Source organism: Micropterus salmoides, unplaced genomic scaffold (genome assembly GCF_014851395.1).
Source record: "Micropterus salmoides isolate LMB-PRFRI ecotype aquatic unplaced genomic scaffold, ASM1485139v1 Ms_hic_scaffold_10, whole genome shotgun sequence".
Classification (NCBI taxonomy): Eukaryota; Metazoa; Chordata; class Actinopteri; order Centrarchiformes; family Centrarchidae; genus Micropterus; species Micropterus salmoides.
The window spans coordinates 23,661,244-23,679,849 of record NW_024040041.1 but is presented as its reverse complement, the minus strand read 5'-3'; the positions used below and the strand labels follow the sequence as shown (position 1 = coordinate 23,679,849).

The window sequence follows — 18,606 nt, the reverse complement described above, 5'->3', positions numbered from 1 at the left end:
AGTCATGCATGTATTAATCATTGACCATATGATATTAATGTTTAGCCTGAAGACTCTATGGTCTAGAATGAAGATGCACATTAAAATAGCTAAAGATTTATAAAAGGGATTCCTCTGATCCCAAAAGTTAGTCGCATAGTTATTACATACGTAAATAAGAAAACGTGTTTGGAAATGTTATTTAATTAAGTATGTTGCGAAATGAATAGTAATTGTCAGGTTAAATAGTTGTTGGATGAAAAGTAATTTCCAGTGAGTATTTTCACTGTCCCACGCATCCAAAGTGATATCACCTGCCTGTTTTAATTTTGAAAACCTGATGGTGAAATAACATTACTCACAAATAAAAAGCTCCAACAATGTTTACACAGAATATTATTCAACCAATGTCCCTCCTGAATTGACTGGCTAAACTGAAACAGACCCCCCTTATAGCACATAATGGTTCCACTAATTATGTTAAAGATGAATGCTGAGCTTATGGCCTCGTTTGAAGATTAGGGTGCAGCTGCAGACTCTTTAGAGGGACAATCAATGTTGTTTAAAGGTTATTTGTCAGGGAACCTCCCGATTATGCACAGATTGTGAAAAGATTGCTGGGCACTGCAGACTCTCTCCATACCTTCGCTCTGCAATCCTTTTCTGCAGTGGAGAACATTAAAGTGAATGTGGAGGAGGAGTCCTCACTAGGGGGAGAGGGGTGGGGTGGAGGAGGGGTGGAGAAAGAGTAAGATACCAGCAACACAGGCAGATAGCGATGTACACTGGGAGAACAGAGGCATCAGTGTAAAGAGTATGAGCATCTTAACAGAGCAGGTCTGCTGGGAGTGTCATCCTTAATCTGAGCGGTGCGCTGAAGCTTTGGATACTGTCCACTCATCATCAGCCTGGTACGTTTATCATACTGCATCTGCCTGATCTGCATGCTGATTCTACCGTTTGTGTGGAACAGAAATGTTTTTAAAGGATCTATGGAACATTTGCTGTTCAAATGTAGGACACACAATTAGCATATTTTTTTTTTATAATTTGATTACAAGATACAGAAATGTTAAATCTGCTTGGCTGATATCTAAAGTTTGGATATTCATCTTACGCTGGCACCTGCTAGAGGAATATTTAATATAATGTATTTTACTCAAGCTCTGTTGCTGTGATAAATATGCAAAATACGGTGATGGAATATGTTGCCTTATCTGTGCCTGCTTGTCATTTTTTGCTACTCCTGTCAAAATGAAGGTGTTTTCCCTGTCTGGTTTTGGCTGTGCTACATCCTCATCACCCTCCTCCTCCTCTCTGGCTCCGCTGTTTTTTTTGCTCGTCGTTTGGTTTTCCAAAAATTCTGAATTATGCCCTCACATCCGTCACGCTGAGCTCAGCCAAAGTCTGCAAATTTCACAACCTGTCCAGTCCCTCATGCTCTGTTACTAGCTCATAAAGCTCCTGTGTGTCAAACCCTGTCTTCTCTGTTCTACCCTGATACTCTAGCACATGTTCTGGCTGGAGTCTTAGCCCTGATATCCTATAATGCATTGGGAAATTTAGTATCAATTCAGATAGTCTTTCCTTGTGGGAAGAAAGGGAGATCAGCACCACTATGAAAGAGGCTGCTAAAGTCAGGGATGGACACAGAGGTGTGAGGGAAATTCCTCTGCAGCTGATGCTGCTATAATAATGCCTCTACATAAGGATAATAAGAATATGTTCTTTCCACTTTATTTATCATTCATTTGCCATTGACTGATCAGTACATCCTCTTTTTTTTCTCTCGGTCATGATTATGCAGATTGCCAACGGAGTTTATACTGGCAGGATGCTGAAGGTTTAATAATGTTTAATAATTCGTTTTGCTGAAATTTGAGAAATGGAAGCAAAAAAGCCTAAGGATGTCTGAAAATGCCACAACATTTCAGATTTTAATGGTCTATATTTAAAGATTTTTAATTCATTGTGACTTTGCTTTACTGTCTTAAAAAGACAATAGTTCTGTGATTGATTCCTTCATAATTTCTGGGGAGAAAACTGCTGATATTGGTTGTAGCCTGAGCTTGGCATAATAGGTTGTTTTCTTTTGTTTGAAAATGTGTATTTGATCTCAACTGCCACTCAATTTGGGTCTTGTTTCCACATGAGAAGGCTACAACAAAGTGACATTTTTAAATGCAGGTAATAGGTATTGTGATTTCAGATGTACGGGAGTCCAATCCAATTTATCAACCCTAGACATTAAGTATATATACTACTAAATGGTCTTGTCATGTAATTTCCTAATTCAGATATGGTTAAAAAACATCAACCAAATTTTACCAAACAACACACTGATGCACTGAGCAATGTCGTACTATCATCAAATCACAGCTACAAACATAACCAAACACATAGGGTTTGCAGTCTCAGGTGTTCATTAAAGATGGAATTTAATTAAACGTTCACTTCACTGTGACTCATCAACTTCACCATCAAGAGAACCTCTTTACTTTCAAGCCCCAATTTTGCATCACTCACAATTCAGCAATATGACAAATTGACAGGGGAAAAACAGCTGACAGTACACCTCGGAGGCTCTAATATGCAGCCTAATATAACATTATTGCTGATCAGAAATGGACAGAGATAAACCTGAGATGGACCTCTGCTCTTCCCGCTTTTAGAGAGTGAGAGACGACCACACTCAAACAGCTCCGGGTTTAAGACACAATTCCTTGGATTAAAGATGAGGAGAAGCGAACTGGCTGCTGTAAATGTCCCATTTCACTTACCTGAAACCCTCTCGTTCTTTTATGAAGCCAACAAATCTCTGCAGTGTATAACATGCATAAATGGCAGCACTAAATCTTCACTTTAAAGGTGACCACTGTGTGGATGTGACAGAAAACCTTTTAAAACAAATGCTGTCCAATAAAGTATGAATTTAGCATTACCATGTAATTTAATCTGGTAAAATTTCCATTTGAATTTAGATTTAAATGTATAGATATACTGCATTGCAATCTTACTCAATTGTAATTAATTTTAATTAAAAAACAGTGAAAATATTCCCAGCACAAATCTGACAAAAAGCCACCAGCCAATTAAAAACACCCTCTCGTTCTTGTCTTAATATGTGTGACATGACTCGACTGGGGATTAATTGGATAAAGAAATCTTCTGGTGCATGGAGGCTTGTCAAGTTTTTTAGTATAATTTCAAAAGTTGTAAAGACTAACTTGTCATTAAACCCCCTCTGAGTGAGCTCCTTTGTCATCGTATCAATACTGACCACCAGTGCATGAGCCCTGTCTCTAAGTTGATTTAAGATTTCCACCCAGGAGACATGGTAAACCTGTCAAAAGATCCAGGAAAGTGCTTACAATTAGCTTGACACACGCATGTTTTCTTTCCTATGTCAGACTTGAAAAATGTCTGACTTTGAGGATTTCAGCAAGCCAGGAGGGCAGGTGAATGTGTCTGACAGCTACCAGCTGAACCCCACCAGTGTGATTGTTTCGGTGGTCTTCTCCCTCATCTTCCTGCTGGGCACCATTGGCAACAGCCTGGTGCTTGCTGTGCTTCTGCGGAGCGGGCAGGTTGGATACAACACGACCAATCTGTTCATACTCAACCTGAGTGTGGCCGACTTCTTCTTCATCATCTTCTGCGTTCCTTTCCAAGCCACCATCTACTCTCTGGAGGGCTGGGTGTTCGGCTCCTTCATGTGCAAAGTGGTCCACTTCTTCATCAACCTCACCATGTACGCCAGCAGCTTCACGCTTGCTGCCGTCTCTGTTGACCGGTATGTTGACCATTATCTTTCAATCCTAAGAGAAATTATTTAATTATGTATATAAACACACTACAACATATTATACAACACAGCAATTTTTCATTTCCACCTACCTACAAGGCAATTATGTGACATTTGAAAGTAACATACAATTATCAAATGACCTTGAAATAAGTAGCCTGTTGTAAAGAAATAGCGTTTGATGATTAAGGCCACATTTCTCATAGAGCCATTTGCTTACTTTGGAAAAGGTTGTTGCTAATAGGGCTGCAGTTACAGTAATGGTTATTTCCATTATTCATTAATCTGTCAATTATTTTTGCATTTAACCACTTAATTGGTTTAGTTGAAGTTCTCAAAGCCCAAGATGATCTTCAAATTGCTTGGTTTGTTTGACCTACAGTCCAAAACCCAAAAGTATTTACAACGACATAAAACACAGAAAAGCAGCAAATATTCACATTTAAGAAGAGAATGTTCTACATTTTCACATGATAAATGACATAAACTGTGAATTGATGATAGGTATTGCTGATTAATATTCTGTGGCTGGACTAATTGAACTGAGCAGTAGTTGATCATCTTCATACATATGGTTTGCTTTACGCTCCTGTACAGGGTGTTGTAAGTGTCAAGATTCATGAGGGAAAATGCATGATAAATCCGTTATAGCGTTCATATAAGGTCTCAAATTACAACTTCATGCACTCATAGCTGTTTTGTTGAATCAGCTGTGCAACCTTTATTTTTCCCCTTTAATATTCCTTTGCTACAATGATCAAATTACTTAATTTATTCATTCATATTAATAGCTGTAGGATTCACCTTTATTTTATTCACCACACCAACTCAAACAACACTAAAACAGACAAGATGTTGATGCCAATGCTGCCAGGGATGCTAAAAGGATAAAGGCAAAGTGTTAAAACACCTTTGCCGCTACAGAAGCCAGACATGCAGCAGCTTACCTGTGGGCCACCAGGATACCCTAACACAGCTTATACTGGTGCGCCGCAACCTAAACACAGCAAATAACACACAAAAAACAACACCAACAAAAGGGCTAGAGTCTAATAAAAAGAATCCACATATAAAATCAGGACACAAATGGCAGCAGTTGATCAGACAGGGAAAATAGTAGTGGCTATACAACCCTAAAATTATAAGAATTTAATTAACACATACCACAAAACATATATCTGCAAAATGTACCTCAAACAAAGCAGTAAATGATCAATGCAGCTCTGACTCCAACAAGGACTGGACATTTAAGGCAGCTGCAATGTAAACCAATGTTTCCACAGGCCACCTACAAACACATAGTACACACACTAGTAAAATTGCATAGCTCTACTAGATGGCATCTTTTTACCTCAGGGTATCAACCTCCAATGCCATCTCTGCGGTGAACTCTAGCATAACAGGCCATCCGGTTTCAGGGTCTGGGCGATAGGTGGCGTAAAATGCCTGTAATAAAAAAAAAAAATAATAATTAAAAAGTGTTCTCAAAAGTTAAAACAGAGTCAGCCTTGTATACATCTACATGTTGCTGCATGACCCAGTGGTCTTTATGTTACATTTAAAATCTAGGGAGGTGGAAATTGAGAGGTAGTATGGAAGCGAGAATGGTGCGGTAAACCAAAAACATCTAGCAGGTGCCAATTGTCAGATCAAGAACAAGAATGGACAGACATGATTAAGTTTAACAGAAGACCCCAAGAGATAACCACTACTTATCTGAAATCTATTCCTGCATGCAAAGTCATGATGTGATACTTTGATTACTAAATATTAAACAAAGTAAAATAATAAAAAAATCACGTTCCACTCTTGTAAATTTGACATAAAGACCACGCAGGTCACGCAGCAACATGTAGGTGTTAATTAATCGCATGATTCAGTGAATCAATGAATCATGCATTAGTTAAGGATATACTTAGACGTGTTGTACCCTTATTATAAATTGGTACCCTTGCATGGATTCTCAGTGATAGTATTTATAGATGGAAATCATATTAACGTCTCTATAGTATGAACAGATTTCATAAGACAACAATTGTCAAGCCTCAAATCATTAAGGAAAGCTGCAAGAAAGCTTTTATTTAAATCCACACTGTCTGTTCATGCTATGAATTATATTATTTACTGCTTCATCACATCGTTTCACGGTATGGTGCATTTAATTAATTACAAATGTATTTTTCTCATCTGAAGATTTTTTTAAAACTACTGTGGGAACATCCAGAACAGACCCCAGAGGTACACATCAGACATCAGAGGACCCATTAGACCTTACAGAGATGCTGGAATTGTAATTAAATATCTTATGAGAGAATCATACATTATCCCTGGCTGAAAATTATACCCCATTGAGAGTAAGCTGTAAGTCATCATAACTATTGGCCAACATTGTCAGCTCAGTCAATATGGACAGAGTAAGTGTGCAGCTGACCTCTGCAGCGAATGCCCTCTGATCACATTGGCTGTGTTTACACTTTAGAGGATTCAATAGATTTTTCAGTCTGCAAGCCAGACAATTCCTCCTCAGTCTAGAAAAGAGCAGGAACATCTAAGTTGGGAGGTTAATGACTTTTGTCTGTTTTCCTCTACAGTTCCTGTGTAGCAAATAAAAAGAAGCAGCAGCTGATAGTTACACTATAGACCAGGAATAAAATCACAGTTCAACCTGAATGAACAGCAGCACACACACACACACACACACACACACTTTTTATAATTGAAAGCATTTTCTTCTGCAGTGTGCTACCCACAGGCAGATCATATGTTTAAGAAATATCCAAACTGTGAAAATGATTCCATATACAACAAAACAATTTGCCATTATTACTTCTAACCAGGGGGTTAATGTGCACTTGTAATACTTGAGATCTGGTAACATGTAACTGAGGTAACAAAATTCAACATTCATGCAGTCTCCAATGCCTAAACATTTATTTGAAAAAGTCCATATAGAGACCTATATTACCCTCTTTGTTTAAATGTATGTCTGTTGAGGCTGCAGTCATACATAATGCATAGCAGTTTGTATCTATTTGAGCAAAGATTTGATCAATGTTACATTTCTGCAAACATTGGGAAAGAAAATACTGGAACAGCATCTGGGTTATAGAAGTGGGATTGTGAAGTGAGAGATACTCTGAGATTTAATCATGGGCTCAATTTCACAGAAAATGTGGTGATTGTTATTCATTCAATCTTTACAGACTGCTTTTCTACATTTTAATTGGTAGTAGTTGATTTAGCAAAACTTAAACAAAAACAAAAAAAGCAAAGCATCTTGTCAAACCTTGCCTTTTCTTTATATAAATCAGAAAACTTCAGCCAAGCATACAGAGTGGTGTCTGAGTTGTTCCACTGAGCTTCCATATGTGACAAGTATGTTCAAGGTATCTGCTTTTTTCCTTTCAAGTGTCTTTGGCCCCATTTCAGTGAGGTTTCAAAGACCAGAGAGGCTTTTTCCTTTGATTCTGGAGAGCTATTTCAAGTGTCCTGTAAATGTGGAAGGGGAGGACATGGATTTGCAGCTTCACCCAGAATCACTGTCTTGGGAAAGGCAAAGGAAAAAAAGCTTCTGTACCTCAAGTACACTCTATCCATCAGAAAGCATTGGCTGCATGTTGAATATGAAGTTCAGCTTCACATGTTCAAAGATAAACAAACTGAGTGACAATGAGGCAATAACTTCAGCAATTATAGCTGGAAAGCAGTGCGGTGTTAATTATTGAAAGCCATTGGTGCCATAAAAACATCTGGCTCTTTTTTTTCACGATAGAACATAGTGTGTGGGATTTGAGCCTTTATCGCCTACCTGCTCCGCAACATCAAATGCACAGCACCAGGCACAGTCATGTTCTCTGCCATTGTCATGATTTTACCAAGTGATGCATGCAAAATCAGATCCTATTGAAATTCCCACAAAACCTATTTGCAGCCACTACAGTGCTTTTTATTCAATAAACACCCCAAACCATTGTGGTGCGACTGATTATCATCCAACACAGAACCCCCAGTATGCTTGTGACAGTGAGTGTAGAGGTGGCAGCACCTGTGTTGGATATTCCCTTGATTATTAAAGTTATCAAGTTATTAAGTTATCAAAAATCAATTTTCATCATGTCATCTTCACTCATGCTGCGGTGGCAGTGGGGGGCTTTAATGTGTAAACTTCTGCTTTTAGCAAGGCAATACATTTTGTTGCAGTGGAAAAACCTTACAACATCACAAAATAGTACACAGAAATATTTAAGGTTTTTCCTGAGGAACATGTCGCTGCTATAATAGGGTAATGACAACCTATTTTAGAATATTTGGCAACCCTTCCTTGATTTTCTTTTTCGCTTTGTTATCACAAATAACTCATATACATACTCATATACAATACAGTTTTTCCTTTGACATGGCACTAATGTATATAGAAATGTATATCATGTCATTCATATGTAAGCCAATGCAACACATATTGTTGTATTATAATTGATATATGTTTTCTTGTTTTGCAATTTGGTTCTTTGTTTGTGTAAAGAAATAATACAATTTTATAAAAGACAATCATAAAAGCTAATGACTGACACAAAACTGTAGCTTTCCATTTTATTAACCCTTAGAGGGATTTGGTTTCGGCAAAACAATTTCATCATCAAAACACTGAGAAGAAATCTGGACAGCATGGTATACAATAGTACCCATTGGCTAATGAACTAGTAAATGTTTTCACTCTTGTGATAATATTTACAATATGTCCATGAAATAGATTTTAGTTTAAGAATCAAGATTTTTATATGAAGCTTTCATTTTTGCTTTAATGATCAGAATAGTAGAATGATTATATTCTTTTAGCCTATAATTATCATACCATAGCACACTGGTTCAGCATGTCCACTATTTATCATGTTCATGTGGTTTGAATCACATGTTAATGTTTTATTTTGTCTCTTTGTAGATATCTGGCCATTCGTTACCCGCTGCGTTCCAGAGAGCTACGAACCCCATGTAACGCAGTAGTTGCCATGGTGATCATCTGGGGCCTTTCCCTGGTCTTTGCGGGTCCTTACTTAAGCTACTACGACCTGATTGATTTCGACAACAGTACTGTGTGTATCCCTGGCTGGGAGGAGCAGAACCGGAAGGTGCTGGACACGTGCACCTTCCTGTTTGGCTACATCATCCCTGTGCTGATTGTGAGCCTCTCGTACACTCGAACCATCAAGTACCTGTGGACGGCCGTCGACCCTCTGGACGGCATGTCGGAATCTAAGAGGGCCAAACGCAAAGTCACCAAAATGATCATCATTGTCACCGTGCTTTTCTGCATATGCTGGCTGCCCTACCATGTGGTGATCTTGTGCTACCTGTATGGAGACTTCCCTTTCAATCAGACCACGTATGCCTTCAGGCTTCTCTCTCACTGCATGGCCTACGCCAACTCTTGTGTCAACCCCATCGTGTACGCTCTGGTGTCCAAGCACTTTCGCAAAGGCTTCAAAAAAGTGTTCAGCTGCATCCTCAGCAAAAATGGCAGAAATAAGGTTCATGTGGTTCATGTAGCCAACACTGTGCCTGGGTTTGAAGCAGGCTCCACAGAGGTGTCGCAAATGAATGAGGAGAACATACGACAGAATGAATGTGAAATGATTAACAGGCCGATCCCAGAGCCAAGAGAAGCCACAGTGACACTGAATTTGCCCCTTCAGCGGCAGACTTGACAAGTGATTCAGCTTTGCTGACAGGCTCACTACAGATTGCCTTATGTGAAAGACATTGCAGCTAACTTTTTCTTAATGAGTGAATGTCTCATCATGATATTCACATTTTTGGTGGCAAACAGGAGAGGAGTTGAAAGGAATCATGCACAAACATATTTACACAGACAAAAAGAACATTAAGATTTATACAGTTAGTCCACAACCAAAAATATGTTTGTTTCATCACTTATCAAAACACTTTTTTTTGTCAAATACTACTTCCCATAATGTTCCACTAATGCTGGTTTCAAACGCAAGAGGATTTTTAAACTCGCATTGCTTTCATCGTATGAGTTAGACCGCTGTACTACTCACACAAGTGTTCACACAAAAAGCTACAATGTGAATAAATGCCAACCCACCATTACTTCAGCTGTATGAACCCAAAACAAACATTTTGCTGTGATTTAATTGCAATAAACAGATCAAACTAATGCCGAAATAACTGATGCCGATTTGTTAATAATATTAAGTCATGCTTCCTTGGGTCTGTCAGCAATATTACAAGCTTGCAACTTTAGAAGTGCTTGCAACTCGGTTGTCAGAGCAGAATTCAGTCCAACTGCAGGAGTTTATTTGCCCAAAGATCCAGCACCGCCGCCGGGTCTGTCCTCCAGAGCTCCCCTTAGCTCAGCAGCTCTTTGTGGGCGAGCTGCGGCTCTATCCCGCCGCTCTGCCCCGTGTCCTCTACACAACACACTCTGAAGCCGTCGGTGACGTCCAGACAGTCTGAATGCTGATAGGACTATCGCGACACAGCGTCATGCGAATGTCATGCTCGAGTTAAAATTTTTTAACTCACACAATGGATTTATCGCATGGCCGCGCACTGATCACTTTGACTTTGAAAGTAATCCTCCAGCGCTGGCATTGGGTTTTGTGTGAAACCAGCATAACAGACATCAATTGGTCAGAAGGGTTTGTATTTACTAAAAGTGAAAAATTCTCAGTATTTCCTGTGTCCACCATTTGCCTTAACCACAGCTTGCACTTTTTTTCAGTATTTAAAAATCCACATTATCCTAGCACTTTTTAAGAGCAGCACAGAATGTGTCTCATAATGTTACAGTACAGTATGTTTCACCTTTTCCCTTTTCAAATGGTTAGCAGCTGTAGGGGGAAATTGATGTAGACATTTGACTTTAGAAACACTGAAATGCAGGTTTATAAAGTCCAAAGGAATGGCATTCCTCTGCAAAGTGGTGCTTATCCTCCGCTCATGTGAAGTCCATCCTGTGCAAGTAAACTGTCACCACAGTATTTCCAACATTATATTTAACTGTAGGTTTGTCAATTTCTTATGTGGTCTTTTCCTCACATAAGTGTAACTGCAGCTGTAATCTTCAAAGTCAGATTCATCTTCTTTGACTAGTTTTGAAAGTACTAGAGCTAGTATCAAGTCTTTCTAATTGGAGCAGAATGTTATTTGGTCCTTTTGGTCTCTTTTGTATCTTGCATGCAGATGCTGTTCTGTCTTGTCAAGATAGTACTTTTATTACTGGTATATTTAAATTGACGTAAAAATCTTCTTGTGTAAACATGGTATTCAGTTGTATTTCAATTTCATACGCGCATTGCAAATCTCAAAATTTGCACTGGAATACATTCTGCTGTAAGATGCTCAAGAATCAGGTGTCAAAAGTTATACATTGAGTAAACAGTTCTCGAAAGAAGAGTCTTTTCGGACTCCACAAGAAAACCTTTTTTTGACTAACTTGTATTTTGTAATGATTGTATTCATGGCATGTTTCTCTTTGGTGTAAAATATCATATTTAAATGAATATGTTTATCAATGAGTGCACTTAAGCATTTAAGAGTTGTGTATTTTGTGTATTAAAATTTTTTGAAGCTGTGAAATGATATGATGTTTGTTTAGTTTAATTCTCCAAATGAAGGCGGATCCTCAGTATCTCGCTCTCTCGATGTTTCACTGTAAGCTTGTGTCCTACCTCAAAGCTGTAAAAAGAAAAATCTTCTTGCCTAAAAGCTGTATTCTGCTCAGATTGTGTAAAATGGAATTTTCCTCTTTCCACACAGAAAATTTTCCTTTGAACTGATCAGTTTTCGTCCAGTGTGTCTACTGTGATTTTCCCCTTTACATCTACAGTATATAGTTAAGTGTCTCTCTGTTTGTTCTGTTTAATCATGTAGCATTATTAAACGTTACAGCCTGCAGACTTTAAGAGCATATATATTTAAATAAATCTTTATCAAAAATGGTTTAGAAAATGTAATACACACTGAAATGACAAAAAAATATTTTCTGCTGTGAGTCTGTAGTGGAGGTTTTATTCAACTCAAAATATGCATACAAGTTAAGTGAGTGAATAGAAAGAAATTATAACAATTTATGTATTACCAAACATAAGCTCCTGCATAAAAATCTGAAGTGAAAGGACGTCTTCTTAGGATTACCTCACACTTCAACACTGAGATACAATGAATTTGTTAGGTTTTCCATTAATGCAGATCAGTGAACGATCCATTGACTTCTAATAAAAGTATTTACATGCTATAGCTTTACTCTCTATCATGCTTCACTAATTGTTTTGTCTGTTTGAGTGTCACAGCACCGCAGGACATGGATATTGAGATGGTCTCGCCATGCACACGCTTAGGCTTAAGTAATAATTTATAAAACTAATTAGCTGACTGAATTAAACTATTTTTAGCTTGTACAGCACTGTACAATATTTAGTGACTCCGTTCTCATATTGACTTTTATAGCACAGCACAAAGGCTCTAGAAAATACTGTAAGAACAAAGTGTGTTCCTAGTGTGCTTACTTATCTAGAGCCCAACAATGTAAATGTTTCTGGAAATAAGAGCTGTTACCACCACAAATGGGATTCCCTTCTTCTACCAAAGCTAGGTCCACACCTAGATACCATTAAAAGATAGACAGATAGATAATAGTTTTTTATAATCCCAAACAATTCTGCTGTGCTCAGCTTTGGGTGTGTATTGAGTGACAATGTCAGAGCATTGTAGCAAAATATCAACTCTGTATGGAAATGTAAGGACTATGTTCCAGAAAGACAGAAAATATCAATTACTTTATTTTTCTCATATACTTTAATCATACCAGAGGGGAAATTTGTTCTCTCCATTTAATTTAATTCGGAGCAGTGGGCAGCTATTGTGCAGTGCCTGGAGAGCAGTACAAGTTCAGGGCTTTGCTTAAGGGCACCTTCGGCAGTTGTCCATGTTGGACTCAAACTGGTGCCCCCATGGACTAAGCTAATGCCGCCTACCCTTTTTTTCCTATTTGCTTCTAACTCTGCATATTTACTTGTTGCCTTAGGCCATTAACTTCTGTTGTCTGCTGCCAGAGTGACAGATGATATTAACAAGTGCAGCACAACAGAGCAAATCCCCAAGAGATCACTGCTTCTCTGGGTGTTGAGCGACTATGCTGCACTTAAAAGAAGACACTAATTAATAAATTCAGCTCTTGTTATCTCAAAAGAAGATATTGATATTACAAAATGATGTTGAAAATTTGCTGTGTTGAAAATGTTCTTATACTGGATATCTGTTGCAACAGCAGGACAAAAAAAAAGGAGGGAAATGATCAATAACCTTTGATGCTGTACAAACAAATGGGACAATAACCATGCTACATACAGCATATACACAAGCTTTGGTTTCAGACGTGCTGGATGACCTGAGAGATCTGACCCATAAGTGATCAGAGGTGTAAGGCCTTAGCAATAAACACATCTATAAGATATAGCTACCTTACAATCCTTAATGGAAGACCAGAGAAAGGGACATTGCAATTATCCACTGATCCATATAAAAAGCTTAATCCAAAAAGTGTTGTTCATTAGTGTGATAAACTAATGGATGTTTTGGACAGTGTGTGTTCATGTTTATCACACATTGCCATCAATGTGTCCACAGGCCTGTGGAATAGAGTGTACTACTGGGATAATTATAAACTGTTTTAGTGGTTAATGAATCAGTCAATGAGTTACAGTGTTTTTAATTGCTTATTTTATGAACCTGTTGCAGTTCTCAACATCAAGAACTATCACACATTTAATTCTTTCACAATTTCCCTCTTCATGAGCAGCCTTCTATCCTGCTCTGATGTCTATCAGAGTCAATAGAGAAGCAGTGTAATACATTTTACTCATGTGCATAACTGGGTATATTTCAGATATTTGAACAGGTAGATTTGATTTTAATGTGAGAGCAACAAGAAATGCATATACTGTTGCAAGAAAATGAGCTGTGGATTTGAGCATTGCACACCGTGTTCTTAGAATCATGACTTTCATCCAACTAATTATGCCAAAGCTCCTGTGACGCATGTAAAAACAATGTTTTTGCTGAAGTGTTTTTGAAGTTGGGACTCATTAACTTGATCTCAGTTTTGTTGGATTTAAGAACCTTGTGGACACTTTTAAAAAGCAGCTCACACCCTTGCTTTTGCTTAGTTTTACTTATTTATTTTTATTGATTTCTGTATTGTGTCTATATTTTATGCCCTTTTTTTGTGAAGCACTTCTACAAAGATGCTATATCAAATCATTTAGCTTACTATTACTTACTAAAGAAAAACTTCTGCTCGCGATCTGAGATTGAAAGAAGTAAACAAAAGTGTTTGATGTTCAGCTACTAACATTAGTGTCAAAGAGGCCTTGGTAAATAACCACTTTGCATACAAAGCTTACAGTGATATTCAGCAAGAATATAAAAAAACAACAAGAAAAGAGAAAATAAAAGTGCTGCTAACAAGTACTAGTACAGTAAAACTACAGTGGTACATCTCTGACAGAAATCCAATCATAATCGCAAGTAATTATCTTGTCATTTCAACAACAGGTGTTCTTTTTCTTGTTCTATCTATCTATATATATGCATATATATTATTATATATATTTTAAATTTAAATCTCGCTGTAGCCTAAATTCTTGTGATCATTATAAAGATTCATTCAGGATCAACAATTGATTGATGATTATTCATGATCTCATGAACATAATTATACTGTGATTATGACCTCTTTGGCTTTCTGCAGGACTGACAGCAGATGACAAAAAGAGACACATTGACGGCTCCATTATCAGAGAATTGAGAAGTACCACCGCTGAGGAAACAAAGCTTTTACCAAAACACATCATACACTTAGATAACTAAATGTGTGTCTAGAAAGTGGGGTTAGAGTGGGTGTTCTTTTTGTGAATTTATGTGATGTAGCTGCGGAAATAAGGCTTGTTAGGTTGGAAGTAATTGAAGGAAATTTATGTTTACGTCACTAACAACGTTGATAGGGTTTATGTCGATTCTATGGTTGCTCAGGAAACCACGCTGCAATTACTCTAAGGACAGAGCCATGTTGCAGTTGGTAGACAGTTTTGCAGCTTCATTTTTTCAACAGTTTTGCTGAAAAAATGCTGCTTTAGGGTCTGCCTTGACATTGATGCCTTAAGTTAAGCACGGACTTGTCCGCTCGATTTTCGCACAAAATGAAAATGATGCCACACACCTCTGTGAAGCTAGGAGGCTCAGCCAGAACGTCAAATCAACCATTTTTATCCATAAAACATAAATCGCTCTGCAATCACTGTGTATGGCTACAGTTATTGCCATCCAGATATCTCTCATCACATCCTACACCGCAGTCCGATCACTAGAAAGCTCAGCTCCAGTTCTGATCAGCTATGTAGCTCATATCACTCAAATTACTATCTCACAGACGTATTAGCCGGATAATAATAACAAGAAACACACCAATATACATTTACAATTACAACTGCTGCCTTAAGTTTGATGTTTTCACTGTTTTCAGTCCAAAAACAGCTGTTTTCTTTGTGTGAAAATATCTCCCGGGCGGCCATCTTGGTATTGCGCAATCCCTGAGCTCATTTCTCTCGTCAATATGAAGGAGAGAAGTGTTACTTTGGAACAGACAGTCTTTATCGTCGTCTACTGGCCAACACAGACATCCAATATATAAATGATTCGTCTGCTCAACATGAAGAGAATGAGCCCATCAGCCCTGTAGGATGTTCTGTTTTCAAGTTGTAGGCCTGTAAAGCCTACAGGGAGTGCTTTTGGTTATTGGAATGTTGATCAATATTCATTGTTTTTATCAATATCTCAATGTTTTGGAAGCTTTATGTTATTTGGAACGTGGTTGTATGAAAAAGTGTTTTGAAGAAAACTCCCAGCAAAAGTGAACATATAATATGGGCTAAACAGTAAATACGGGCTAAACATGAACATTAACTTGGTATATTTTGGAAAATTGTGTAATAACTGTTGTATATTAGTTTCTTTTCATCAAATTTACAGTTAGTTGTATTCCAGGTGTATTAGAAGATATTCATTTGCATTATAATCTACAGGATGATGGTTTTGATGGTGATATTGAAACTATTAAAATATAGATTTTATACCAGGCGAGGATGAAAATATCTCCATCTCCATTTAGTCTTTAATGGAATTGATTCATATTCCTTAGCTTCTGACCTATCAAAGGAGACCAGAATTATGCATCTAGGCCTAATGTTCGAGGAGTTATTACAGATTCATTTTGGGTATGTTATTTTTTTCCTGGAAATAGGTTTCTGTTTCCAAGAGGTTAAAAACAAACAAGCAAAGAATTCAACAAGATCTTCTGGTTTAACAATTTGAAAAACAATTCTACTTCCAAGGTGCCAACGGGAAATTAGATTTCTGTGTTAAGTTACATTTTGGTGATTACCCAAAGTGAATGCTTCTTCTTTTTCTAAAATAGGCTGCGAGTACATTGCATTTAGCAGTGGTGACGATTTGTTGAAACAGAGTGAACCTACAGCAGCCCAAAGACAAGGAAAAACTAATAAACTTTAGAGGAAGCAATTCAAAGGCCTCACCTCTCTCCAAGATGTAATTTGAGCTGTCAAAGGAAGTGATTGGTTTATGAGACAGTAGCCAGTAGTAGAGTTACAATTGGTACATTGATGTTCTCTGTAGGTTTTGGAAAAACCTGGAAGATGAGGTGTTTCATTCAGGTGATTTTTTGTGCTACTTTCTTTAATCATGATATGAAAATATTTGTAGGAACATGCTGTAGTCAGAAGTTCACGGCTTAAATAACTAGCTGCATATGACTTAATTAAATAGTTATATTATCAAAGACACAGTAAATCTAAGATCTGCAACATCTGTGTATGTCCCTGGGTGTGATACTTCTGATGAAAAAGCAGTTTGATTTTGTCAAGCAATGTTTTATGTCAGTCTCCCCTCGTTGACGATGTTGTTTGTCTTATTTCACCATGAACTGTTAAAGGGGTGGGGGAGCTAAACCATGCAGTATTGTATAAAGCAAACAAACATTGTCCATAAACAAAAACTCAAGTTGTATTTTCCTATAATATTGCAATAGTGGAATGACTTTAAGAGCTTGTTTAAATAAAAGGGTTAGTATTTTTATCGTACAGGCTGGCCAAGAGGTGGCACAATAAGACAGATGTGATATTAGGTGTGTTTGACTTCATGCGTGCTTTGCAGCGCTGACTTAACATAAGGCATGCTGGACTCAACATAATGCATGCTGGTTAGAAATTTAGTCCGACTTTCACCAGTGCTGCAAAATGTCACCATGTCACATGACATTAAAACCTTACGGGAACAAGGCAGCTACAGTTGTCCAAGTCACATGACCACAGTTGTTTTTTTTGCTTGATCTTGCGGCATTTGCAAAGACAAATGGGAGATCAGTCATTGTTCTAAGCTCACGCAGGTAGAATGTGTCTGATTTGACGGCGGCTACCCCTCCCCTGCAGTCGCCTGCATCCCATGTTTGACTATCAAGTTTGCGAAAGTCAGCTGCAGTACTCTCAAAGGCACCTAATATTATATAGTTAATTTCATGCAGCCTACATCATATCTACACCCTTAAACTATGTTTGATTTACCTGAAGATATACATGGTATGTTTTTTTTATTTAAGTTTGAATCCATAATCAAGCTGAAATACTTAACTGAAGTATAAATACTTGACTGATGGTTTTCTCCATTCACTAAGATCTCGGGACTGAGAGTGTTGACTTTTTTGAATTAAGAACAGTCTTGGGCACATTTAAAAGTCTGAAATAGCCAGTGAGCCATTTTCTCCATAGCTCTTTTGAGTTCTAAAGGCACTTGCTGTAAAAGATACATATATGAACGAACATATATGACAGTGTCATCTGCATACATTTGTATCTGGACATCAGCACAGATGATTGACAAATCATTGATATAGATACTTAACAACAGAGGTCATAAATGGACCCCAACAGTACACAAAGGGAGACTGATGGCAGTTTACATTACTTTTACATTTGTTCATTTAGCTGACGCTTTTATCCAAAGCAACTTACCATTGCTATACATGTCAGAGGTTGCACGCCTCTGGAGCAACTAGGGGTTAAGGGTCTTGCACCATTGCGCCATCACCTCCACATTATCCTAATGCTGTTTTGTAGGTTATCTATATATGATGGCATCCAGTTTATTGTGCTATCAGATATATCATGTTGCGATAGTTTTCAATTTATAGTTTCTGTAGGATGATTTGTTCTAAAACCACATTGCATTGGATCAAGTGGATGATTACACAAATTCACTTGCTATAGTAATTGAAAAGCCACCACCTTCTCCAAGACTTTAGATAAAAAGTGATTTCTTTAATTTTCCTCCACAGGGTGCTTTAAGGCATTAACTAACCAGCATGTTAATATCACCCAAAGAGGTTGTTCAAATGAGCCTGTGGAAGCACAACTAACACAACATAGCGGCAGCAGCAGTGTGGCCTTGCTCCAAACATCCTGTTCCTATACAGCTCTCCTGAGTATGAAGCATTGATTAGCTTGTACAAGTCAAGGTAAAAGCAGCACAATTCCTGGTAATCTCTGCATCTGATCATCATTATTTATTCTAAATCAATAGGTTAACAGCCAGCAGTGCTTGTAGGGCATCAAGCCTCTAACCCACTCAGATATAAGGTCAGTGCAGGTTATTCAGCAGGATTTCACAGTGAAACTCTTAAGTTCTGGTTCTACATTCAGTATCCACATTGATCCACAATATACTTTCTGTAT

General features: G+C 37.8%; 1 protein-coding gene across 1 annotated transcript; it reads left to right on the top strand.

The window, feature by feature from the left end:
* Positions 1-760: 760 nt before the first annotated feature.
* On the top strand, positions 761-9,541 carry galr2b (galanin receptor 2b). The gene is made up of 3 exons (XM_038737661.1): positions 761-890; positions 3,390-3,772; positions 8,724-9,541. Exons 2-3 carry the CDS (start codon positions 3,399-3,401, stop codon positions 9,484-9,486), a joined length of 1,137 nt encoding a protein of 378 aa, XP_038593589.1. The 5' UTR covers positions 761-890; positions 3,390-3,398; the 3' UTR covers positions 9,487-9,541.
* The last annotated feature ends 9,065 nt before the right edge of the window (positions 9,542-18,606 follow it).

Excerpts from the sequence above, each read along its gene's own strand:
- galr2b (XM_038737661.1), top strand. The coding sequence starts at position 3,399 with ATGTCTGACTTTGAGGATTTCAGCAAGCCAGGAGGGCAGGTGAATGTG. Across the intron at positions 3,773-8,723 it reads GCTGCCGTCTCTGTTGACCG|ATATCTGGCCATTCGTTACC; the intron begins GTATGTTGACCA and ends GTCTCTTTGTAG.